Below are 26335 nucleotides of genomic sequence, written 5' to 3'. Positions count from 1 at the left end.
CTTAACAATATCCAAATTCGAACATTAAACCGATTACTCAGCGGGCACGACTACTCACCGTACTACCTGGGAATTATGAAAATCCGTGACTCGAAACTTTGTGAACTATGCGATACGAACTTCACCACAGAGCATGCCCTGTTGAACTGTGTTCAGTTCAACTACATCAGAAACCATTATGATTGGGATCGTTACTCCAATCTACTCGAGATGGTTCAAAACTTCGAAGAAGCAAAACTAAAAGAAATTCTTAGTTTTCTGGAAAAAGCGAGATTTAAAATCTAGAGTCTGAAACGACAAATCAAAAAATAAATAATTAAGGAACACCCTACGATGAATAACAGAAATACAAACACAAACAAAAAGTGGTGATATAGAGTATCATACTCTCGGCCAACCCAGTCAGATTAATACATACATACATTAAGCGCCCCTCGAGCGGTTTAAAACTTTTAAAGCGACCGGTACTACACGCAGAAAAGTGTTGAGAATCGTGAGTAAACATTTGAATAAACACCCAAACTAACCGTTTAGCAAGGGGAGCGCATACTTTCTAAAAAAAGAAAACTTTTCGGGAGGAATCATTTAAAAGGATAAAAATTCCAGAAAAAAATACTATTCTGTAATCTACAACCAATCTGAATCTGAATATGAAGTCTTAATTCGAAATCTGAAATCTGAATCTGAATCTGAAATCTGAATCTGAAATCTGAATCTGTAATCTGAATCTGAAATCTGAATCTGAAATCTGAATCTGAATCTGAATCTAAAATTTGAATTTAAATCTGAATCTGAAATCTGACTTGATATCTGAATTCTGAAGCGGAAATCTGAACCTGAAATCTGAATGAAAATCTGAATCAGAAATCTGATTTTAAATGTGAATCTCTAATCTGAATTCTGAAGCTGAAATCTGAAATCTGTATCCGAATCTGAAATCATTAAATTGAAAATTTAACATTAGAAATATGAACTAGAAATCGGAATTTGAAATTAAATTTCAGAATTCTGGAAATTTAAAATGAATTCTAATTTTTCAGAATGAGTTGGTTTGGTGGATTTTCTTTCAAAATGAAGATTCACTTTGAAATAAGTTCGTAAAACTTTTTGCCCCACATTACTCTGTTTTGTGACAGCCCATTAAACGCCTTAAGGTAGGCACAGTATTGTAATTACAAAGCTTCAAAACAAGGAATATTCCTTGGCTTCAAAATACAAAATTTCTGTTTTAAGTAGTTTAACTTAAACTAAAAAAAAAACGGCGAATTTATGCCTACTGACTTATGACTGTTGTTCTTTCTTTTCCAGGCATTTTGGGGCTACAATCTAGTCACATCGTTCTGGTAAAGTTTCTAAAATAAAAAATGGGTACTATATTTAAAACGTTTCTTCCCACATCACTCATTAAAGGTTAATTATTTTAAAAGAAATAGACATTTTTAAATCCAAAATTTGAATTTTAAAATTCATATAACAAGTCGAATCAATATACTTCAATCTAGAACCAAAAATGTAGAAGGATTTTCTCAAGTAAGCACAAAATAGATTATTTAGTTGTATGATTCACTTCGCTTTTATTGATTTTTATATAAATTTTGTTTCACATGCTTCTACATTATGCTAACTAAACCTTACTTTGTTAAGATTAAAGAAATGTTTTCTACTTCTCAACCTTCAACTGTTAAATGTTTTATGTGTTCTGTTGTAGAAACCCAGTAACTATACTTCAACGACTAACTAACTAGGGAAAAACTAGAATGAATGACTTTGTGCAGCTTATTAAAACACACTTTCGCGATTGCCAACAAATAGCGTGTGTAAATTAGTAGATAGTACTCTGATTCAGCTTTTCTTGAACTGTGGGTGTGGGACTAAGAGTGAAACCATTTTAAAATGACTGAAGATGGAAAAAAGTGGTAAAGTTTAGCTTAAACAAAAACCTAATGAAAGAAAATTACTCAAAACTTCAAACTCTCAGCTCGGTTTGGAAGCGCAATTATTTAAGCGTTCAAAGTTCAAACAAACAATCGATTGAGTTGGACACTTTTAAGGTGTCCACTCCTAAAAGTACAAATGATATGATCTGTATTCTTGATTACTGATTATTACCTCTTTGCTTTCCTTTCAAATTATTGAGAAAAAAAAACAAATGGAAAAGAATCTTTAGAAATACACTTAAAGAGTACGGAGTAAATTTAGAAAAAACGTTAGATAGGGAAACCAGATTTTGTTATTTTTTATTTATATAACCTAGGTGTTGAAAAAAGTTCAAACAGAATGACTTAGTTCAGGGGGTTAAAAGTTTTTAGTTTTAGTTTTGTTCAAGGGTTTTTTCATATATTCAACAATCTGTGGTACGTTTTATCACATTAAAAATTTTCAACCTTACATGTATAAATTCTTATTCATGAACCTTTGCTTTCGTAGTACGAGTAAAAGTTTATCGTTCGGCGATGCCAATTTACTTTTAGAGTTTTTCATTTGATAATCCAATTAGTAGTGGTAAATTTTGATGATCAGTCTTAAGTAGCCTAGCGAAATTTATATTTTAATAATTCAACTTTCGTTTTATGTTTTTCAGAATTTAATCGAAGGATCCCCATCCTTTTCTTGAGTTCTAATCACCTAACTACGGCACTGCTCGTGGAGGGGGACCCACTTTGTATATTGACGTTCGGTCTGATGTTTCGACAGTTGTTTGCGCTTCAAGCGAAACCACTTAGTGTGAAATGAATTTTCAAACAACAAAGGGTTATCGAATCGCGTTGAAAATATGAATAAGGAATGAACCAAAACAACGAAATAAAAAAGAGGAAATAATTTCCTAGCTACTAAACCCGAGCGTACGTTCGAATCGACGAGTGCGGGAACACTTGCGCACTCATGTCCGGCTCTAATTTGAATTTACGATTAAATCATTAGCGAAACCATCTGCACCCCGATGTTAACCTCTTGAAGGCCACATTCCCTGAAGGTGGGCCCGCGTTTTTGGTTCGGTCCAACGATGAATCACGTCTTAACGCCCTTAGCTACCAGAAAATTATTGCACATGTTGAGATGGATGTTTTTCTTTTTGGTGTCTCCTACTTCCGGTGATCATCGGTAAACTCCGAGATTCCATTCAAATTTCATAAGCCCATGGCGTGTTTGACGTTTTCAGCGCTAGCACCCTTCAAGGCTTCCAGAATTCCGTTGAAACAGTCCTCCTGGTAGGGTTTTCCGACCATGCTGGACACGACCGGGATCGGATCCTGACCCGGAATCAGAATGCTGATCTCCTGGATGCATCCCTACAAGAATTAAACATAATTTTAAAACCATTTTTTAAGAAATAAAATAGTTTATCTCACCTTTTCAACCTCCACGTTGACCTTCATCTCGTGCTGCTGGTTGCCCTCGGACTTCAGTTGGACACTCTTCTGCACCGCAAACTTGGGCGTTTTGCCGATGCGCCAGTCCCAGGAGGCGAATCCCTCGCGCAACTCACTCAGGCCCGGGAACCATTTTTCCGTGGGGTTAATCAGCTGGAAGCCGAGCTGTTTCATCAGCAAATCGCGACCCCCATCGGTCAGCTGCGTGGCCGGCGTTCGCAGATACTCGTATCTGTCGGGTCGATAAGAAGCGTTGTAGAGTTGTTAAATAAAGCGTTAAGAACATGCGTTTCGAGAGTGTTCAACCTTAGGGTGAATGTACTTTTAAGACTGATCAAAACTCAAGTTTTCTACAACATCTCCATAAGAAAAAGAAATCTCCAAAAATTTGTTCATGAAAATTTTGAATAATGTCTCTTGATGGGGACACGCACCCTAAAAAGGCGATCATTAGTTCTAAGTATAACTGAACTGACCCCAAACCAAACCGAACATACACAAACAACCACGTGGTGGAAGTCGGGAAAGCTCACTAACTTACCCGATGGCTGATAAGAGCTGCTGGATGTTGACCGATCGGTTCACGTCCGCGAGGTTTTTGATTGGCGATGGTACCGACGCGGTGGCCTTGCTGATGATTTCGGCCTGTAAAAGTTAGAGAAAGGCAAAAAAACTGACTTAGTAACAGGTATAAGGCTGAATAAAATTTATGAATTGAACTAATTTATGTACTGAAATAATAAGATTTCTACTCTATATAAAATTTCCACATCAATAAAATCAAAGTATTTTCGTACTAGAAAGCGATTTTCAGACCGTTGCCTTTTCTGTTTCAAATTTTTCTCAGGTAAGTTCAAACGACTTCATTGTGACTCCGATTAAAAACTTTACAAATACCTAATGGACGACTGCACGAACTTTGGACCTTGTCCAAACGGTCAGATAAGTCTAGATAGCAAAACGGATTCTTGTGAGTTTACAATTTTACATGGATGTTTTCCCGTTCGATAGTGCTATTCGAATAACTTATATGTATTCCCGAAAAGACTTTGATGCCCAAATCGATAGCCACCTGAGACCAAAACAAGGTCTTGACAGCAATCTGAAAGCATATCATGTGGTGAAGTATTTGCCCGAAGGCAGAATCAGGCATCACTAAGATTTCATTAACTTAACTTGATAGCAAGTTGAGATCAACAATAGGTTCCAACAGCAAGCATAATTTCACACAGCAAATTAAATAAATGTGACAGTAATTTTGAATTTTTTTTTCTATCAGTCTGATTTAATTCAGTCAAACCTCCACACACGAGAATATTTTGCCCAAAAACCTGGCAAAAAGTTGAAAAAATGGGAAACTAGCAGAATTTTATAATTTTGAGGTTTTGCTTCTTGAATACTCAAAGCGCCGTACACTGTAAATTTTTGCCTCGATTTCCAGCAAAAAAAATTGCTGGAAACGTTCAGCAATCCAAATTTTTGCTGGAAACCAGCAATCGGTTTTCGAATTGCTGGATTTTTCAGCAATCGGTTGTGTTTTTGTCATTTTTGCTGAAAAATCAGTAATCGGTTTTCAAATTGCTGGACTTTCCAGCAATTGATCTAGTTTGCAGGAAAATCAGCAATCGTGTTGTCACATTGGAGTCTGTTTGTTTTCGTACACTGAAGCTAGGTGAGACTTTATTTTACGAATTTTGGTTGGATTAATATAATTATTTTTATTTTCCTCTATATTCTAACAACCAGACACAAGTCAAGGGTGAGTTTTTATTGGACAGAGCTCATAAAAGATTTCTAAAAGAACTCTTTTCTCAGGTAGCGAATCATCAACACTCTGGCACAAAGCTGCCACTCCAGAGCCGGTGTTGGAAAATTTAAAAAAAAATTCTTGAAAATAAACAAAACATAATTAAAAAATGGAAGAAACTAATTCTTTTCATTGCTCATTATATGCACAGCCAGGTTTCCAGCAATCTGGATTGCTGATTTTCCAGCAATTTGAATTGCTGGAAACCAGCATTAAATTTTGTTGGAAAGTCAGTGGGACAAAAACCAGCAAACTTTTGCTGGTTTCCAGCAAAAAAAAATTGCTGTGTAATACCGTCAACTGGGACATCATGCAACACTTTTCAACTTCAATGGCTTCTAAAAACTTAATGTCCACAGATAATCATAACGCTTGCACATCAATAGTTTTAAGGTTGATGGGACATCAAATTGACGTAGTCATAAGAATTATTGGTTTCATCAGTTGTTTTTAAATTTACAAAAACATGTGATTTTCACACTACTAAGACAAAGGGGAAAATTGCAACAAACTTTGTTTTTAATGTAAAATCAAATAAAAACGTTTTGAAAATTTAAGTTTTTGAAATATTCGTGATGTCCTTACGCATAAAGCACCAATTGCAGCACGAATTAAATTTTACATTTTTTCTGTCAAAAATGTTTTTAAAGCAAAAACATAAGGGTGCTGCATATTGAGGGGTAACAAAATACTACAAAAAAATTTACTACCTGAAATCGTAAAAAAAATAAGATTGGATAGATGAAATTTTGAAATTAACAAACCAATCATTTTCCAGCATATGGAAAGGAGATTTGAAAGGTGAATGTTTGATTTACATTTTGATGCATTTCGGCCCAGATCGTCCACTGAATTATAAAAATATTTATTTTAAAAAACTTGTTAATTGTCCGAAAATTATTTTTACACCAACAATAAAATATAAAGTTTGTAGGTGATATCATTAAGCCAATCCGTCATACTGGGTAAAGTTTTTAACGGTATCGAAAAATGTAAAAATTTGTACATCTATTTCTCGAATTTGAATAATTTTGTGGTACACAAATGTGGCATCTAACCCTGCTGTTGCATGATGCCCCATTTGTGGGACTTATTTGTATCTATTACACTGAATTTTCTACTTGTTGAAGTATAATAAATGTATCCATTCCAAAAGGTAAAGTTTGAATTAGAATAAGCTCAACATCCACTAGTTCACGGAGAAAATATATAGATTTATCAATTATATAACGCGTCTACATGACCATAAATATATTATTGTTTGGATCTGACCCGAAAATACAATCAAGTCAACAATCTGATGATACGTTGCCACAAATGGATAAATGACTGATTTAGCGATCGCATCAGCTTCGAGCTACCTTTCCCCTTCCTTTTGCCGTATAAAACTCCTGTCCCGGAAGCTGCTTGTAGTCGGCTTTGACGTAGGTTTCGTCGTCCATTACCACGCAGTCAAACTTCGTCAGCATCGTCGTGTACAGCCTCCGGGATCGCACTTTGGCCGTCGTATTTTGTTTATCATCGCGATTTGGAGTCACTACCTTCTTGTAAGTCAATAGTCCGGCTCGTTTTTTTGACTCCATGCACGGTTGTAGACGATACACCCAGCTTATTTGCGGCATCTCGGAGAGAGAGGTTAGGGTTTCGCTTGAAACTACCGGCAACTCTCTTTGTCGTCTCAGCGGCTTCCGGTTTTCGATTTCCCCCCGATCCAGACTTCCTGGCTGTCGACAAACGTTCCCCAAACACTTTAATTACATTTGTAACGGTTGATTTGGCAACTTTTAGCGATTTTGCCAGCTTTGCGTGCGAGTAGCTCGGATTTTCGCGATGCGCGAGCAAAAATTTGATACGCTGCTCTTCTTCCTTGGACGGCATTTTCACAACTGAAGAGTGAATTCCAAAATCAAAATAGGAGCAACATTCTACACACGCACACACACCTTCAAAATGAGGGGTGTTCAGGTTTTTTAAATGCAAAATTTTAAGAAATACGTCAAGTTGATATTGACCAAATTTTGACCGTATCACCCTTTACAAATTTCGAAAAAAAAATCCACTAGGAGTTCTGAGTAGGCCTTGGTCGAGTGCGGACGCGTTTTTCTGTCATTTTGTTACTTGCGTTGTTTTTCGGTTTTTCCAAAGAAGCCGAAGATATTCACAAAATCAGGAATCATTTTTATGATTCCTTCACATTTTACAGTGCCATTATTCCACATTGTAAAGAAGCCGGATGATGCAGGACCGCTGAATCACTAAATATTCACCGCTTTCATAGCACCGATGTCCATCGTGAATTCAGCTAAATATCTACAGATTGGTGAGTTCGTTCCATTATTTTTTTCTTTTCTTGTATATATAATCGGTCTTTTTCATTGATTACAAATTCAAAATAGCTTAACTACATTTAAAAGTTCAGAAATGATCAAATTTAAGTCTTAGAAGTAGCTTGGTGAGCAAAACATATTTTGTATGTTAAGGAACAACCCTAGGCGATAGTTATTATTAGTCGTTAGATTTAGTTTCCTCTAAGTTTAAGAAAAACTAGGCAAGCCATGACAATTCAAATTTTCTATAAAACCGCCTACCAGCTTGCCTACTTTACCAGTTCAAATATATTCTGTTAACCAAACCACAGCACACTGTTTTTCTACAGGTTGTGGGCCCAGTGGTCGTTGCCTTGGTAACAGAAGTTTAGTTTCGCGCACGTGGCTTATATTCGTTTGAGTGAAAAGTTGTTCACATCGGTCGTCAAATGGAGTCGATTGGAATCCAGCGCGTTTACCTGTTCGACGGGAAGAACTTTTCGAACTGGAGCTTCAGAATGGAGGCATACCTCGAAGAGTTGGGTTTGCTCCATTGCATCCTGAGGAGTCTCGAAGAGGAGGACTTCTACCCGGTGGCGGACGAGGAAGCCGAGGAAGAGCAAAGGGACGCTTTGCGCAAACAGCGACGGTTGGAGGACGCGAAGTGCAAGTCGGTGCTAATCCACAAAATAGCAGACTCGCAGCTGGAGTACATCCGTGGAAAGCCGTCCCCGAAGGCCATTTGGGACGCCCTGAGGAACAATTTCGACCGAAAGGGTGTGTCCGGTGTCTTCTTTTTGCTGCAAAGGTTGGCCAGCGCGAAGTACGACGAGAAAGTGTCTCTGGAGGAGCACATTTTGTCGTTCGAGAAGGTGGTCCGTGAACTGGAATCGGCTAATATTAAATTCAACGAGCCGGTGCTGGTGTTCTTTTTGCTACAATCGATGCCAAAATCCTACACGCAGCTTATCACAGTCTTAGAAACGCTGCCGGTGGAGCAATGCTCGATGGAATTCGTTAAATCGAGATTGCTGAACGAGGACGTGAAACGGCAACATGGTGCGGTGAAAACGGAACCTGGAACGGCGTTTGCTGGAAAAAGCAGGCGATTCACAGTCAAGTGCTTTAACTGTGGCAAACCTGGTCACAAGCGACCTGATTGTCCAGAGGAACAGAACCGAAAGTGCCATTCTTCCGAGTCAACTACCAGGAAGAAGAAAGGGAGAGCACACGCTGCTGAATCAAACGACATCGCATTCGTGACGGTGGCGCAGGCGGCTAGCAGCTGCGATGAAGGCAAATTTCGATGGGTGCTTGACAGTGGTGCTTCCGAGCACATGGTCGGTGACAAAAGCTACTTAGTAAACGTTCGTGAACTGAAATCCCCGGTGGTGATCAACGTGGCCAAATCAGGTGTGTCGCTAACGAGTCACTTCGCTGGCGAGGTCAAATTGGCAGCCCTTGTGGACGGCAAGGAAATCAACTGCACTGTCCACGATGTCCTGTACGTGCCTGGTCTTCTCACCAATTTGTTTTCCGTGAAGCAGGTTACGGAACGCGGAATGGAAGTGACTTTCAACCAAAAGAACGCGCACATTCGCCAGAATAAGCGAGTGGTGTGCGTCGCCCCCAGAAGAGGTCGTTTGTACGAGCTGGATGTGAGAATCCGGAGTTTTGGTTCGGCGCTGACGGCAGAAACCGAAGGAAAGCTGTCGTTGTGGCATCGCCGGTACGGGCACATCGGGAAAGCCGGTCTCCAGAAACTGATCCGAAACGAGATGGTCGAAGGTTTGGACGTCGCCGCTGACTCTGAATCTGGAAGCGAGATTTGCGAGCCCTGCATGAAGGGGAAGCAAGCTAAGTTGCCGTTCGAAGAGTCCTCAAAGCCCCGCTCCTCACGCCCCTTGGAGCTCATCCATACAGACGTGTGTGGAACTTTCTCGCCAGCATCTTGGAATGGTGGGAAAATCTTCGTGAGCTTCATCGATGACTTCACACATTTTACCGCCGTCTACATTCTCGAAGCGAAGAGCGAAGTCTTTGAGGCGTTCAGGAAATATGCTGCGATGGCCACTACTCGTTTTGGAACCAAAATCGCCCGATTGAGAAGCGATAATGGTGGCGAGTACATCAACACCGAATTCCAGGAGTACTGCAACGAAAAAGGTATCGTCATGGAAACCACCATCCCCTATACGCCTCAGCAGAACGGCGTCGCCGAGCGCATGAACAGAACCATCATGGAGCGTGTTCGGGCGATGCTGGACGAGTCCGAATTCCAACGATACATGTGGTCCGAAGCGATTTTAGCAGCAGTGTTCGTCATCAACCGGAGCCCCACCGCTGCTTTGAAGGAAGCAAAAACGCCGTACGAGATGTGGTTCGGACACAAGCCAAACGTGTCTAAGCTGCGTGTCTTCGGAAGCAAGGCGTTTGTACACATCCCGAAGGAGAAGAGGTCCAAACTTGATCCGAAGAGCCATGTGTGTTTCCTGGTTGGATATGGGAACAACGGATATCGTCTGTGGGATCCTGTGCTGAAGAAAGTGATCGTCGCTCGAGACGTAGTAGTGCAAGAAAAGGAAGTGAAAAGTGTTAAATACAGTGATGATCATCTCGTGTCAGATTCAGTGAAACAAATTGAACACAAAGACAATTCTAGTGAAAAAGTATTGGAATCTGATGACGAATCTGTATGGGATGATAAAATGATAGACGATAGTGATGAAAGTGAAACTGAAAAATTCTCGAATATCGAAACAGTGATAAACAATATGGAAAAAGTGCCTGTAAGAAGAAGTGGACGAGCGAAAAAGCGGCCGGCTCGTTTTTCCGACTACGAGTTGAATCCATCCCCGAAACGCCACGCTGGTCGATGCGATTCAGAAGACGAGAGCTACATCGCCTTTGCATTGAATGCCGAAGCCTACGTCGACGAGCTGCCAGAAGACATCGAGAAACTCAAGAAGCGTGACGATTGGCCGCTGTGGAAAGCTGCTGTCGATGAAGAGATGCGGTCCTTGGAGAAAAACCGCACCTGGAATCTTGTCGACCCCCCTACCGGAAGTCGAGTTGTGCCGTGCAAGTGGGTGTTCAAAATTAAGAAGGATGACGGTAAACCTGCTCGGTACAAAGCTCGACTGGTCGCCAAAGGCTGCTCTCAACGTGCTGGGTACGACTACCACGAAACGTATGCCCCGGTGGTTCGGATGAGTACCGTTCGAACGCTCTTGGCCGTGGCGGTCCAGCAAGACTTACACCTGCACCAGATGGACGTTCGCACCGCCTTCCTTAACGGAAATCTGGAAGAGACGGTGTACATTCGACAGCCACCAGGATTTGAGAGGGGGAATAAAGTGTGCCGACTGAACAAATCCCTGTACGGCCTGAAGCAGGCGCCCCGCAGCTGGAACGAGCGCTTCAACAAGTACATCCTGGAGCTAGGTTTCAAGCGGTCTCCCTACGACAACTGTCTGTACACCCTGGTGACTGAAAACTTCAAGGTGTACCTGATCCTCTACGTTGACGACATATTGATTGCGACGGATTCCACCGAAAAATTGAAGTGGATCAAATCGCAACTAGCAGCCGAGTTCGAGATGGAAGACCTGAAAGATGTCAGCACTTTTCTTGGCCTGAAAATTGAGCGCAACAGGAAGAAAGGTACATTATCCATCAGTCAAGCCGGGTATGTATCTTCCCTGCTGGAGCGGTTCGGAATGCGGAACTGCAAGCCTGTTGCCACCCCACTAGAGACGAACCTCAAGCTGGCCCGAAATTCCGAAAGCGAGAAGTCAACGCAGCAGCCTTATCGAGAGCTCATCGGTTGCCTTACATACTTGATGCTCTCCTCGCGACTGGACATCAGCTTTGTGGTTAACTACCTGAGTCGGTTCCAGAGTGGTGCCACTGATACGCATTGGGCCTATTTGAAGCGTGTCTTGCGGTACCTCCAAGGGACGAAGGATTTTCGGTTGGTCTACACCAAGCAAGACGAAGGCGGCGAGCCAATCATCGGTTTTGCTGACGCTGACTGGGGGAACGACGTCGATACTCGGCATTCTACCTCCGGTTACCTGTTCCAGATTTTTGGCAACACGGTCGCATGGACGAGCAGGAAACAAACAACTGTGTCACTATCATCCACCGAAGCCGAGTACGTGTCCCTAAGCCAGGCGGCATGTGACGCCATCTGGGTGAAGAACCTACTGTCCGAATTTGGTGTGGTCCTGCGATCCCCGCTGATAATCCACGAAGACAACCAGTCCTGCATTCACATCGCAGAAGAGCCTCGAGATCAGAAGCGAATGAAACATCTGGATATTCGCTACAATTTCATCCGTGAATGCATCCAGGACAAGATCATCAAACTGCAGTACATCGCAACAAGCCATCAGCTAGCAGATGTCCTCACCAAGAGTCTGCCGGCTGGTCCATTGAAACATCATCGAGCCTCCCTAGGATTGAGAGGGGGTGTTAAGGAACAACCCTAGGCGATAATTATTATTAGTCGTTAGATTTAGTTTCCTCTAAGTTTAAGAAAAACTAGGCAAGCCATGACAATTCAAATTTTCTATAAAACCGCCTACCAGCTTGCCTACTTTACCAGTTCAAATATATTCTGTTAACCAAACCACAGCACACTGTTTTTCTACATTGTATGGGACTGTTATGCGAAGTAGATTTGAAAAAGGTCTCGAATATGCTCGCATAATAGTCTCATAACAAACAAAACTGTGTTCCAGACCTTACCAATTGCCTAATTTCGATTTATTATGACAACCTAGAACACATTCCATTAAACGATTTTTGTTTATGCTGAAAGTTGTGGTCACAATTTATATATTCCAAATCAGAGTAAGCTGATTTTCTCCCTTGCTTGTTTTACATATGGGGCTGTTATGGACAGGATAAAGTTCTGATTAAGAAATAAGCTTCAAAATTCAGATTTCGATCCTGAGTGTGCTAAAAACATAAAAAATAGTTTGAGTATGACATGCAAAACTTATTGCTCTGCTGTCTTGATTGCACTTAACAAATTCTACCCAGCTGAGTGTTTCACTATTTTAAACTAGCTGCAATTCTCAGTTGACGTAATCATTGCAGGAGTACCCTGATTGCAGTTGCTTGGTATCGTAGTAAGTAGTAAATTGAAAATATTGCACAGAATCAAATCAAATCAAGCGAACCCCATAAAAATCCAACTTGAACCAGTTGAAAGCAGTTTCTATTTAGAAAAACATCGTGGTATATTTATCGTGGCCGGTATGAAAAATAAGTGGCGGCTCATGTGTGAATATTTTTATTATTTATTTACTTACAGCTCGCCAAGCGTAGTATGATGTTACGCGACATCGACATAACGCCTGGTAGACTACTGTCGCTAAATTTACATTCAAGGGACTTGTCTGTAATTTGTTGAAATCGATATGGGTATGTAGGTAGATAGCAACGCAAAAAAAACGTCTAAATTAACCCAAAGAAATTGGGCCAGTTGAAAATTTTCCACTCATCGTCCACACGCTTGAATGATTAATCGAATACCTCCTAGCGGAGGAAGAAAAAATAAAAGCTTTCTTTATGTGCCGGGTGCCTGGATCTCGAAAATTCCCCTTATCTGTGCTGATGTTCGACTGCCCCGAGACATTGGACCATACCATTTGTGTGTGATAAGGAATCCTGGGGAACCGGATCAAGCCGGATTCGCGACTAAAAATATAATCCGATTTCCATAGGGAATATTTTCATCAAAACAAGGTGTCAATCATTTCGAGTGATCTACCTACTAATATAATCTTCCCTTGGGCGATGATGATTACCTCCTGTTTTTTTTTGTTTGTCTCCGTTTCCAAATTGGAGGTTTCACCGGGACACTGTTACTGGGACAGTTGATAAGAACTTATCTGAAGCCAATCGGTTCGATTTATCATCGCCTGCGACTGACCTCCATTGTTTAAGGTGTAGAGAACCTTGATATCGAAAGACTGATTATTATTATTATTGGAAAAGCCTCGTACTTAATGAGAGGTTTATAAAGCGACGCGAGACCTCGGAAATGGTTCTATCGGTACCGATTAGCCTTGTAGACCCCGATATCTTTATGGGATTCGGCCGATAGCAACAAGGAATCAGGTACCAGAATTAGTTGACATCAACAGCTGATTCCAAAATTGGTAACACGTTCTACTCAGAGACGTATTATATAGATCGTCCAGAAGAAGGATTTAACGTCTAGATTTGGTATACACTTGATGTTACATCCTACAAACCATACCGATGGGCTCTCTGCAGCCTATTGTCAGCTGATCGACGCGCCAACCAGCGGGATGTACACATGTGTTTTTTATTTCTGTTGTCCAAGCAAGTCGGATCGTACATTTTGACTTCGTCATTAAAAAGTCATTTTGGCATGTACCTAAATCTCGCATCTGTTTAATTCGTGTATCCGCATTTTTGGTACATAATACTTAACATCTTTGCAGTGTCTCCCAATAAAAAGAGTTTCTTATTGAATCATAAACTTAATATAAGATACCTAAACTTATAAGATTGTTACTTACATTATCCTTCACCAGAGATTCACCCAAGTGGAGTTTGTTGGAGTTGACCAGCAGAGTGCAGTGATGATATGCGTTCGGTTGCCCGAGCTTGGCTGCCGTTCCAGAAATCTGAAATAAGAGAAGTATAAAATCAGTTGAAGAACGCCAAAAGTCTCAAGAATAACATAAGTTGCTAACTAAAATGAAGCTCTATCTTATTGATAATTCATACTTCAGACGCCTTCTCGCTTTTGTCGATTGAAAGAAACAATGAAGACAAACCAGATTATTGACTCATCATCAAGATTCCCCCCATTAGCATAAAACGAAAGATAAAGAATTTCGATTCGCCGGTTGAGCTGAGCCATTCATGCAATATCACGTGTAGTGAGCGTGATATTTCTTTTTTTTTCTACAAACAAACCGCGAGGAAACTCCCAAATTTAGCAACCGGTTGCGAGTTTCGCCGTTTTGTTTTGGTTTGGCTCTTTCGTGAATTGTCTTCGAATCAAGTTGAACAAAGATGTATCATCATCATAAACAAACCGGTTTCAGCATTTATGGACAGTTTTGCCGGTAAAGTTAAAAATAGCATTCCGTTTTTTTGAGCCCACCGGATGAATCGGACTTGTTACTATGTGGTTGATAGTCGAGCGTTGACTGGATTGCAGAAACATCTTATAACGTGCCAAAAAGCACGTGCGCATTTTCTTGTTCTGAAGGTAATTGCGCAGAAGGGTAAGAAAGACTTGTTCGCGACAAAATATGGATACATACAGATCGGAGCAAACTTATCGTGAGTTTTAATCGAGCTATAATGGTTCATCTTTTATTAAGGCATTATTGAAATACAGCCATTGGGGATTGATCTGTAGTCCTGGCCTGGTTCTACAGTAAACGCTTAGAGCAAGAAGCGAGAGTTCGAATGACTTTTGAAGGGTCAATCGACGTCAATTGATACCATCGACGTCAGTCGGTCAGTGTTAATGTTTCAAAATTTAGGGGAAATTGATTAAATTTTGTAAACAGTACAACAGAAAAAGTATTGAAAGTCGTGTTCCTTAGCCCCTGTAGTTATGCAATTTTTGGAAAAATTTAAAAAAAATTGTCATCTATAAAGTTTTACGAAGAACAAAATAAGTTTTTAATCATAATCTTCTGTGAGTTTTTCAGCGAAAAAAAATAGCGTTTAGAGGGTTAAGAAACATGTTTTTATTTCACTAGAAACATATAATCTTCAAGTAAAAAAATCTGCAAAAAATTTCATACATTCTTGGTTTAACAATTCTTCGAAATTATCGGCGTTTTTCGGTGAGATTTAATAATAAAAAAACAGATTTACCAGATGTTCATACGTTTAGATTTTGAAAATACCAAAATATCGGAGAGCTACTGGATACAATGCTAGAATAACTGTCGAAACATTTTATATCTAGTTGAGAGGTAACGATAATGTCGTTAATAGGCAGAGAGATTCGTTAAAATTTAAGACCGCTTACGACCCCATAATCGCAAAATGGACCCAGATACTAACAAACAAATGTATACTGTCCAAATTCAAAATAAATTAGACGATGGCCAGTCAATTGTATGTTTAAATTTAAAATTTAGATTTAAAGGTTAATGTTAAAACGTAAATGTTGGGTTTTACCCAAGGGGAATAAAATAAGTTAACCGTGTAATAACGCTATCAAATAAAACTTCACTTCAGTCATTTGTCTCGCATCAAAAGCACGCGTTTTATTTTACGCTCCGATATCCCTTAATCGAAATATTTAGTTTGGTTCGATTACAGCAGTAAAATATAATTTTAGTGTCCACTGAGAAGGAGCATATGCCAAAGTAGCTCGAAACGTATGGACAACTGGTAAATCTGTTTTATCATTATTAAAACTCATCGAAAAACGTCGATAATTTCGAAGAAAAAACAATCGCGGTGATAAATCCAAAACTCATTATTAATATTACAGTTTTTTCCAATGCCATATTTCAAACTTGGATCGAGTTTACAAAAATCAGATTTAAACCGCATCTCTTTCTCTTACTTTTGTAATATCGATTTATTTTCATCGATGGTTAAAATCTATGAATATGCTCGAGGGTTTGGCAGATTTTCCTTATAAAATTGAAGCATAGAACAAGTTGTTTTTTGAAGAAATATAGAAAGCTTTCTTTGAAAAAAAACCCCTAAATTCAGACTTTTAGGCAAATTCAATGATTTTTACCAGCGATGAAATAAGTTACAAATTTTGTTATTAAATGTTTCATTATACGATTTAAGTTCATCGTTTTAAAAATTTTAGCACGTATTTTCAAAAGTTACTAGTTAATACGTTTTTTACCATTTACAATACGGTTTCAAATCAGGATCCAGTACGCTTACAGCAATCTGCGAGCTGATGGATTCTGTAATACAAGAAAAACACACAAAAAAATTGTGGGCAATCTTTTTCTCGACCTCAAAAAAGCCTTTGACAATTTAAACCACGGAAGTATTGTTGAACAAACTTGAGTGCTATGGCATAAGGTGCTTAGTCAACGACTTAATACGCAGCTATTTGTGAAATAAAAAGCAATTTGTCTGCTTAGGAGAAGAAAACTGCTCCCTAGAAAAGTTGGAGGTTGGTGTTCCGCAAGGCAGCAATATTGGACCCTTAAACTTCTTACTTTACATAAACGATCAAAGTAAGCTGCCGTTACACGGTATATCTCGCCTGTTTGCATATAACACAGCTATTTTTTATTCCGCAAACTGTTCCAATGTCATTATCAATTATATGGAAGAAGATTTAGGAATTCTTAATGATTATTTTCCGTCAACCTTCTGACTTTGAATCTTGCTAAAACAAAGTACATAAATGATTTTTCACTCTGCTCGGAGAAAAACGAACCACACAATGATCCTAAACTATCTATTATAATGAAAGAAAAGTTGGAATTTTGTATATCGCCGTGCTTTAATGTGAGTTTAAATCATCGACGTGTTTCGGCGGATTTTAGAATCAATAAACGTTTTTTACCAGTTGTGCAGACGTTTTGAGCTACTCTGGCTTTCGCTCATCTTCAGTGGACACTAAAATTACATCGTGACCTGGCAACAAAACACATACTTCCGACAATCTAGTACTTGTCTTTGTCGAAAGTTGGAAATCCGAACTTCCGAAGTAAAATTTAGTGCTGGTGCGATAATATTTGTAGTGCTAACGCTTTAAGAAGAACAATTGTACCGTAAATATGATTTAAAGCTGACTTTTATAAGAAGAAACTCCTTGAATGAGGGTAGTATTTATTATCGCAAGCTTTAAACTTTTGATAAGAACTCTACACTTTTAAAAAAATCTATTAGAATCTTTGAGAAAATATGTATAATTTAAGAGTTTCTGGGGAAATGCTTTGTGCATATCATCAAAAAAAAATTCTCATAGGCACATGAAACGCCCAAATGTAACTAAACCACCTGTTTTGAACTTTTCAAGTTCGTATAGAGTTCACTTAGAGATTCAAGTGATAAAATGGTTTTCAATTCTCTCGGATACGCTTTAATTAGCGAAATGCTATTGTCCAAGAAGGTTTTTGCCTATTGATAACATGAGATGCTGCTTTTGTGATTCGATTCGTCTGCTTTTCTAAATTGAAGGAAAAATGAAAGGAATCAGCACTTTGTGCTATTTAAGAATCTAGCATCCCAATCAACCACAAGTTTCATATTTACCTGAATGAAGGCTTTGAAAATTATATATTGGCTGACTTGAGTGAACTTTATGTACTCGTTAATGAACTTGAAAGTTGCAAAAGTGATCAATATGTACATTGTATGTGACTTATTTTGCTGAATTCCCATGAGTAAAATGTATGTACTCGTTAATGAACTTGAAAGTTGCAAAAGTGATTTATTTGTACGTTGTAAGAGACTTAAGTCAAATAAAGAGCACAAAAGGGCTCAAAACGGGATTTACAGAGTCACAAAAAGTGCATTAATGCTTTCTTCCTGACTGGCTGGCTGTCTGATTGGGCGGGTGCGCCTGCAGGTATGCTACAGAATCACATCACCACTTTGAGTTTTAGTTTTAGTTACAACAACATTTAGGCGTGGTCTTGTGGTCGGGTGTGCGATTCTCAACACGAAGGTCGGGGTTCGATCCCCAAGCCGGGCATTTTTTAGTGTGTAATTTGATACTTGAGTGACCATTCTGATGCGATATATGTAGGAAATGTAGCAAAGAAGTAGTTGAGCAGCAACAAATTGAACAAATCTCGACAAACTTTTAATCCAGCGCGTGGTATCAGGGCGGCACCATGTACTGAACATACACATCAAGAAAAGGTGATATGAACCGATTCCAAGGGTGCAATTGAGATAGATAGAGAATTTTTTCCTCATTTTACGATTTTTTGGAAGCTGAATTAAAAGTCCACTGAAAGCGGAATAAAAGGTATCGATAAAAGCTTCAATTTTCAGCTATATAGAATGTTTTGACCGGCATAGAGAAATCTGAGTAACCTTTTGAGAGCCAGTTTGATGACAGTTTTGGTTGCATGGGGAGATATTCGAGAACTATGAGATCCCAGCATGTATCGCGTCTAGTATTTAGAACTCAACCCAGGAGAAAGGTAACATTTTGTAGATCAGTTTGAAGAGCTAAGTAAACGCAGTAAGAGCTCAAGTTTTAAGCCTAGCATTTTGTAGCTCAAAATAACATGGATAAGAGTTAATAAGTAGTTTTTATCGATTTTTCAACATGCGTTGTTTGTTTATGATTGTGTTGTTGTTTTTGAGACTGACTGAGTTTTGCAAGAAAAAAAATTGTAATATTAATCGAACAAACATGTTGAAAGATGATAAATTCATAAATTTTTAACCAAACGTTTGATATTAGTTTTATCAAACAACTGAATATTTTACCGAACAACTGGTCCTTTGAAAAGAAAAAATGTAAAAATGTGATACATACCAAGTTGAGGCAAGAAAAAAATTAACGAACTTGCAGTTCTCTGGTTCTTGTGAAAATCGTGGAAAAAAGAAGTTTCAATAAAGATTATTTTGAAACAAGCTCCGATTATAAATTCTTGCAGTCAAATCGCGCCTGTGGTGGTGGATGGAAATTTCCACTCGATCTATCTGCGAGGGGCCGACACTTCATAGACGGACGATCGCACATTTTTCTTCTCTTTTCTCGTGTATATTTTTATTTTTCTTACGATCGTGCATGGCGAACCACCACCGATCAACGACACTTCTGCCTACATCAAGTCTCTCTGTGGCTATTAAAACAGGAAAAAAGAAAGAACGAACGAAGGATCGAATCAAACCTGTTTGCGCATCGTTAAGATTTGTAACTTCATATAGGATTGCTCGTATTCAAGAAGCTGCCCCACACAAGGATTACGTTGGCGAAGCTCCATTTCTCCTCTTCTATCGTAACTGCAATATCAATTGAGGGGTCTTCCGTTTTCAATGCTATTGAACCCTATGCAACTTGTGAGGAGATTGTGGATTCTTGGGTACATTGAGTTCTAGAATGTTTACATGATTAATTTTTTTTTATATTTTTGAAATGTCAAAACCAGATGTTTTGCCAAATTTTGTAAAAACTTAGAGTAATAAGATTTTTTCTGCGATTTAAGCCCGCAACAATTATGCATTCCTAACTCTTTTAATACCGAGCTGAATCGTTGCATTTATACAGGTTTAGGAAAAATCGTATTAAAACCAAAGTAAAAGTGGTATTTACAAAATATTAATAGCAATATAGTGCACACAGAATGGTTAATATAACTACATTTCTTTCTATAAAAAGAGTGTACTGCCGTTTCAAGCAAAACTGTCTCATGTGACTTTTGGGTCATTTTCACTTTTTTCCTGGAAACGGACTCTTTTAGTGTTAACGTTCGAATTAAAACACAAACAAGTATACTTTGTTCTGAGCGTAGACGAAATTTTTATTAAGGTGGTTGTCTCTATGTTGATATTTCTACGCAAGAATGTCACACTACAGAAAATTCTATGAAAAGTTTGTTTGATGAGTTTAAACTGTTGATTATAATGTTATTCACCGAAAATAACACTGAATTAGAGGGTGGAGAAGGAGCGATGAGCCTTGAGTGTTCAGAGAAATTTTCACTAACACTTTTCGGTAGGCACTTCTTACAGTATCCATACTCTACCATAAATTTTTTATAAACAAAGAGAAATATTCGGAGAAAAATAGAAACTATACGAGCTTTTAAAATGATAGAAAAATTGTAGCCGTGTGACAGTTTTTCCTAGAAGGCATCGGTATGCGTTCTGGTTCTACGCAACAGTGTCACACGGAGATTTTTTGGCTCTAATTTGCTGTTTGTTGTAGGAAATGTATTTTTTTTTTGGCGGAAAACATCGTAAAATGATTAACTTGAACTGTTCACTACGAAAAAACTGTCGGTGAAATTGTAGTTTGAGAGAACAATTGGAAATATAGCTGAAATTTCAATCGCGTTTTTCTCGTTTGCACGTTTTTTTGCACATGAGACAGTCTTGCTTGGAACGGCAGAGTAGGTCTCATGTTTTTTTTTTTTTACATTTAAATATCTTTTATTCATGACATCGGGGTTAGTACATAACATTTTTTTTTTCTTACATTGCAAGTGATACAACAGTTACTGTTTTTCAACTTTAGTTTACGTGATTCTGAGTATGAGGTAAAGTTTTCGTCATTGAGACCAGTTTACAGTTCAAACTTGTATGTTTTAAGTAATAAAAAAAAAAAAAAAAATTAATTAAGCTAAGTCTACAATTTTCTCTCTGACAAATGGTTTTCTCTCTCTAGGGTTTGTAATCATTCGAATATTATACATGTGTGACTAATTTTGTACTAATTGTATATATCTCTTACTGTACTTGACTCGGACAATAAAGCTTTTGTTTTAACTCGGTCTGATTGCAACGTGATTCTATCTAAAATAGGTTCGATGTTTGCCAGCTCGTGGAGTTGGGTCGTTCGAGTGCGTGGTGGTGCGTTGAGAATCATTCTCAAGAATTTGTTTTGCACGACTTGTATTTTTTGCATATGAGTTTTAGCACAGGACTTCCAGATCGGCGAAGCATATTCCAGCATTGGGGAAACAATCATTTTGTAAACGGCAAGCTTGTTGGTGAGCGAAGCTTTGGAACGGCGGTTGATGATTGGATATAGTTTCTTCATAAGTATGGTGCTTTTTGTGATCCTTTCCTCGATATGTGGTCGAAAGAGTAGTTTGCTGTCTAGTATGAGCCCAAGGTAGCGCACCTCAGGGGACCAGTTTATTTCGGAATCCTGTACTCGTACTTTCGATGACGGAATCAGTCGGGGGCTCATGCTATGCGGAAAGACAATGGTCTGTGTTTTGGCTCCATTCACTCGAATCTTCCATGTTGTTAGGTACTTAACATAAGCATCAAGGCCTTTCTGTAGTTTTGATACTAGTGCTTGGATGATTCGCCCTTTGTAGATAATGGCCGAATCGTCAGCGAAAAGTGCAAGGGTACCATCATCAGGTAATGGAGGAATGTCGGAGGTAAATAGATTATAAAGGATAGGTCCTAATATGCTTCCCTGGGGAACACCGGCTGTGATTTCATATGGTTCAGATAATGAACTGCCTACGCAGACATTAGATTTTCTGCCTTGGAGATAGTTAGCTATGATTTTCACCAGGTACAAGGGGAAATTGAAGCTAAGAAGTTTGTGAATCAATCCATCGTGCCACACATTATCGAAAGCCTTTTCCACATCAAGTAGGGCCATGGCTGTCGTTTTGGAGACACTTTTATTTCTTTTAACTATATTGGTAACTCTTTGAAGCTGATGTACCGTGGAGTGCCCTTGTCGAAATCCAAATTGGATATCTAAGAAGATATTGTTGGTTTCAGTGTGGTCTAGAAGCCTGGTGTAAATTATTTTTTCAAAAAGCTTACTTATGGATGAGAGCAAGCTAATTGGTCGGTAGCTGGTGGGGCTGGTAGGATCCTTGCCGGGCTTTAGTATGGGTACAACCTTAGAGCATTTCCATAGGACCGGAAAATAGTTGAGTTTGAGACATTGGTTGAAGATTTTGGTGAGTAATGTCAGTGCTTTCACTCCTAAATTTTTTAGGGCGATGTTGAAAATACCGTCAGGACCTGGAGCTTTCATATTTCGATTGAACCGGATGATGTTTTTTAATTCCTCCAATCTGATTTTCGCTTCTTCGGGAACAAAATTTGTAGAGAGGGTGACTTGTGACACACTTTCGACCACCGAATCTTCCATCGAGCTGGCAATATCACGACCTAAGTTATGGGATGCCATGAAGTGGCGAGAGATACTGTTTGCTTTTTCTTGATTGGTTAGAAGCATTGTGTTGTTATCTTTTAAAGGAGGTATAGGTTTCGGTTTTGTTTTGAGAACTTTTGTCAAACGCCAGAAGGGCTTAGAAAAATTAGGTAAGCTTTTTAAGTTCTTTTCAAAATCCCTGTTCCTAAGTTTCTGAACACGAATTCTAATTATTTTGTTCAATTTCTTAAAAAGATTTTTCCTGGCAATGTTTTGAGTTCTCTGAAACTGTCGTCTTATACTGTTCCTAAGCTCAATTATTTGTTTTGTTTTCTTATCAAGTTGTAGAAACTTACATGTAACCTGGGTTGTAGGTATGGAAATGTGTTCGGCCTCCTTGATGATACGAGTAAGAGTCGCAAGCATGTTGTCGATGTCTTCAGTTGATTGGAGAGTTGGAGTTTCGTCCACGCAGTCTTCGATGTGTTCCCGAAATCGTGACCAGTTGGCTCGATGGTAGTTTCGTTTCTTTTGCTGTTCTCGATGATTGACTTCACGGTTACATTCGAAGATGACTGGCAGGTGATCTGATGATAATTCGGCGAGGGCTTGCGGTGTAGTCAATTCCCCGGAGATGTTGGTTAATACTAGATCCAATGTAGAACCAGAGCCAGTTGATGAGTAGAAAGTAGGTGAATCTGGATGCAGTACAACATAATGCCCTGTTTGGGCATCGTTTGCCAGGACAACTCCATTTTTGTTGTTTCTCATATTTCCCCAGATTGGGTGACGAGCGTTTAGGTCTCCTGCGAGGATGAATTTGTTGCTCCAGCGAGTCAGCTTTTGTATATCATTCTTCAGCAGAATAGTGCTGCCGTCTGAATCTTTGCACTGCACCGGACAATATGCAGCGATGATTATGATTGGCCCGGCAGATGAAGTTAGCTCAATGCCAATCGCTCGATGAGGTTGAGTTGGAAATTTGGCAGCAGCTTGAAGGAGAGATTCCGGCGAATGGCGATGGCAACACCACCTTTACGGGCTCTTAGACGGTCAAACCTTACAAATACATGATCTGGCAGGCTAAAGTTGACATTCGGCTTCAGATGGGTTTCAGTGAGAAGGGCGATGTCGATTTTGTGGTTTCGAAGAAATTCTATGATTTCTTGCTGTTTATTCGCCACCGAGGCAGCGTTGAAATTAAGGAGCCGAAGTGTGAATGCTACGGTGTGTATAATAGAACCGCATCATGACGGAAACTTGTTCATCTTTCGTTTTGCAAGCTCTCGTTTGCTTATCCAGTTCGCTGAAGAGGAACGCTAAGTGCTCCATGGAGTATGGAGCGTCATCTGGGGAAACTGCAGCGACCTGGGCGTATGTCCGGATGCCAGGTGGAGCTGAACTTTGATCGGTCCGATCGATCTGAGAAGACTTTTGCTGATGGAGGGCTGGTGGAATAGGAAGCGAGATGGCTCTTTTAAGGTGTTGTAATTCCGGAAAAGAAGTTTCGTTGATTTCAACATGCTTTTTAGCTTTGGGTACGTGTTTCCGTTCAGACACTTGTTTCCGAAATTTGATGAACTGTTCACGTTTTGGGCAAGAACGGCTGGTGGTAAGGTGCTGGTTTCCACAGTTCAGGCACGGAATATTGGTTTCGTTCTCTTCTTTACATTCGGACGTTTTATGATTGCTGCCACATTTAGAGCAGCGGCTCTTCATGTGACAGTGCTTAGAGCCATGCCCAGGATTTAAACAATTGCTACACATGGTAACCTCCCTGTGAATCGGTTTGTACCGTTCCCATTCGATAAGGTAATGAAGCAAAGCACGGATGTTTTGCAATTCCTTAAGATTGGTTGAGCCCTTGGCGAGGTGTATTAGATAGAGCTGATCTCGAAATTTCGAGGTTATGTTGTGTCGACGCATCTTATAGATTTGTACCGGTTGGAGGTTAACTTCCTTCAGTGCTTCTCTCAGCTCTTCGATTTCCATGTCCGGCAGCCCACGGAGGACAACCTTGAAGGGCTTTTCCGATGGAATATCGTGGGTGAAAAACTCAATGTTATGCGATTTTAAGCAGCCATCAACAGACTTGTAATCTGCCAGCGTCGGGACGATAATTTTTACGCCATCGGAGCAAAGACGATATTCAGCGCGAAGACCAGTTGCTAGAAGTTTGTTTATCGGACCAATGACTTCCATCGGCTTGCCCTTAGCGTAGAACGGTGGTATCTTCTCTTTCTTGCGAATGTCTTCTTCCAAAGCGGCATATGGGTTGCTACTTAGTAGTTTCTTGTTGGCCGTAGATTCGGCATCTGAAGAGGAACCAGCCGGGCGGCGGCGTTTGGAACCAGTGCTGCTCGATGGACCCTCCTTGGGGCCAGCTTTTCCCATTGGGGGATAGGACGTGTTTGCAAAAAACTGCAACTTGAAAATACTAAACTTCACTTCGGACGCGGGATCAATTGAGAGACGTCTTGTTACCGTGAGAGCCAGACGAAGAAGGAGTAGGTCTCATGAGATGAGCAAATCAACTTATCAACTTAACAGCAGCAATAGGATATCAAATTGCAGTTTTTTTTAAAATCCTAGTCCTCGATCAGATGTTAGATAAATGCTGTTAAATTTCTCTATCAAATCGATCCGGCACTCATAGGATGTTAAATTATCTCAAATAACATTAAAAATAGTCTGATATTGAGCAGAACTAAACCTCACATGAAAATAACTCATCATTGTTTTAACATTAAAAATGGGGTTTATGTTGTGGGAGAGGTCAGACGAAATATTTTTTTTTTATTTGATCATTGGGATTTTAACACCTATGGGGTCATTCATCTCTCTCCAACCGAAATGATAAAACCGGTGTGTTCGGGTTAACGATCCAAGAACTTATGATCATCTCATTTATCTCCCTTCTTGGTACAGGGTATTAAGTTCCGTTTTGTTGATTGCTGTTCTCTCTTGATCGATTTCAAGCTAAGACAATACCCGATTAATTTCAACAGCATTCTTTTTTGAACTCTACATTTCATAAACCTACCAGCTATTGAAAAATTCATGGGGTGCTGCAGCTACGCCTACGACTCATTTCCGAACAATGTTCTGACTTGTTTACTTTGTATTCGACGCTCACGACACAGGTTTATAATTTATAATTTTACACTGTTTGTGATATAAAATTCATTGTCCGCTTGATCACGGAATGTAAAATTATATCAAAACAATGTGCTTCTTTTACTTTTTGAAAAAAGACTAAAATTTCATCAAAAGGAGTTTAAAATAACATCTTCTTCGAATTACACTTGTAAAAAATTAGCCTACTCGTGTTTTAGATTCCGTGTACACGTGTACTTCTAGAAATATTTTGCTTTGTCTAGTGAACTGTCAATCAAATTGATTGGTACAAAACTTAGCAGGCTATGCAAAACTCACCTTCTTTCCCATCAGCGTGATATCGTCCCGGCTTGAAATCTCCGCACTGATACCGTACTCCCGGTACAGTGCCCGCGTAATCAGATTCAGATTGTACTTGCGATCGTACCGGGCCCGCGGAGAGAAAAAGGTGCAATTCAAATTGCCCAGATCGTGATAGACCGCACCGCCTCCGCTATTACGTCTCGCCAGCTCCACCCCGTTACGCACCAGCGCCGAAACATTGGACTCGCAGAACGGGTTCTGGTGCCGGCCGATGACCACCGTCGGGGTGTTGATCCACAACATCAGAATGTGGTGGTGCGAGAAGTCAAAGTTCCGGTAGATCCAATCTTCCAGGGCCAGGTTGGTGAAGATGTCATTCGATTGGGAGATGAAGACGGATTTTTTGACCTCGCTGTCCGGGATTTTTTTCACCTCGGCCGCGGACAGCTGTTTACCCTTGTTGTTGTTGTTGTTGTTAGTGGTGTTGCCACCGTTGTTTGTGATTGAGCGTGGGGTGGTAGTGGTGATGGTACGCAGCAGCGTTGTGTTGGTGCAGGAAGACCACTTGCACACGGCACGTGCGACTGTGTTGCTGCAGCTTTGAATGATGAGGGCGGCCATC

The 26335-nt window shown here is 39.7% G+C and overlaps 1 protein-coding gene across 1 annotated transcript; it reads right to left on the bottom strand.

Annotated features, from left to right (window-relative positions):
* Positions 1–1546: 1546 nt before the first annotated feature.
* Positions 1547–26335, bottom strand: LOC129743574 (lipoyltransferase 1, mitochondrial). The gene is made up of 5 exons (XM_055735630.1): positions 25729–26335; positions 14045–14152; positions 3913–4016; positions 3351–3603; positions 1547–3290 (listed from the first exon to the last, which is right to left on the bottom strand). The coding sequence occupies exons 1-5, from the start codon at positions 26332–26334 to the stop codon at positions 3129–3131; spliced, it is 1233 nt and encodes a 410-aa protein (XP_055591605.1). The 5' UTR covers position 26335; the 3' UTR covers positions 1547–3128.

The sequence above is a fragment of the Uranotaenia lowii genome, chromosome 2 (assembly GCF_029784155.1).
Source record: "Uranotaenia lowii strain MFRU-FL chromosome 2, ASM2978415v1, whole genome shotgun sequence".
NCBI lineage: Eukaryota > Metazoa > Arthropoda > Insecta > Diptera > Culicidae > Uranotaenia > Uranotaenia lowii.
The sequence above is the reverse complement of the archived record's forward strand: the minus strand, read 5'-3'. Positions and strand labels throughout refer to the sequence as shown.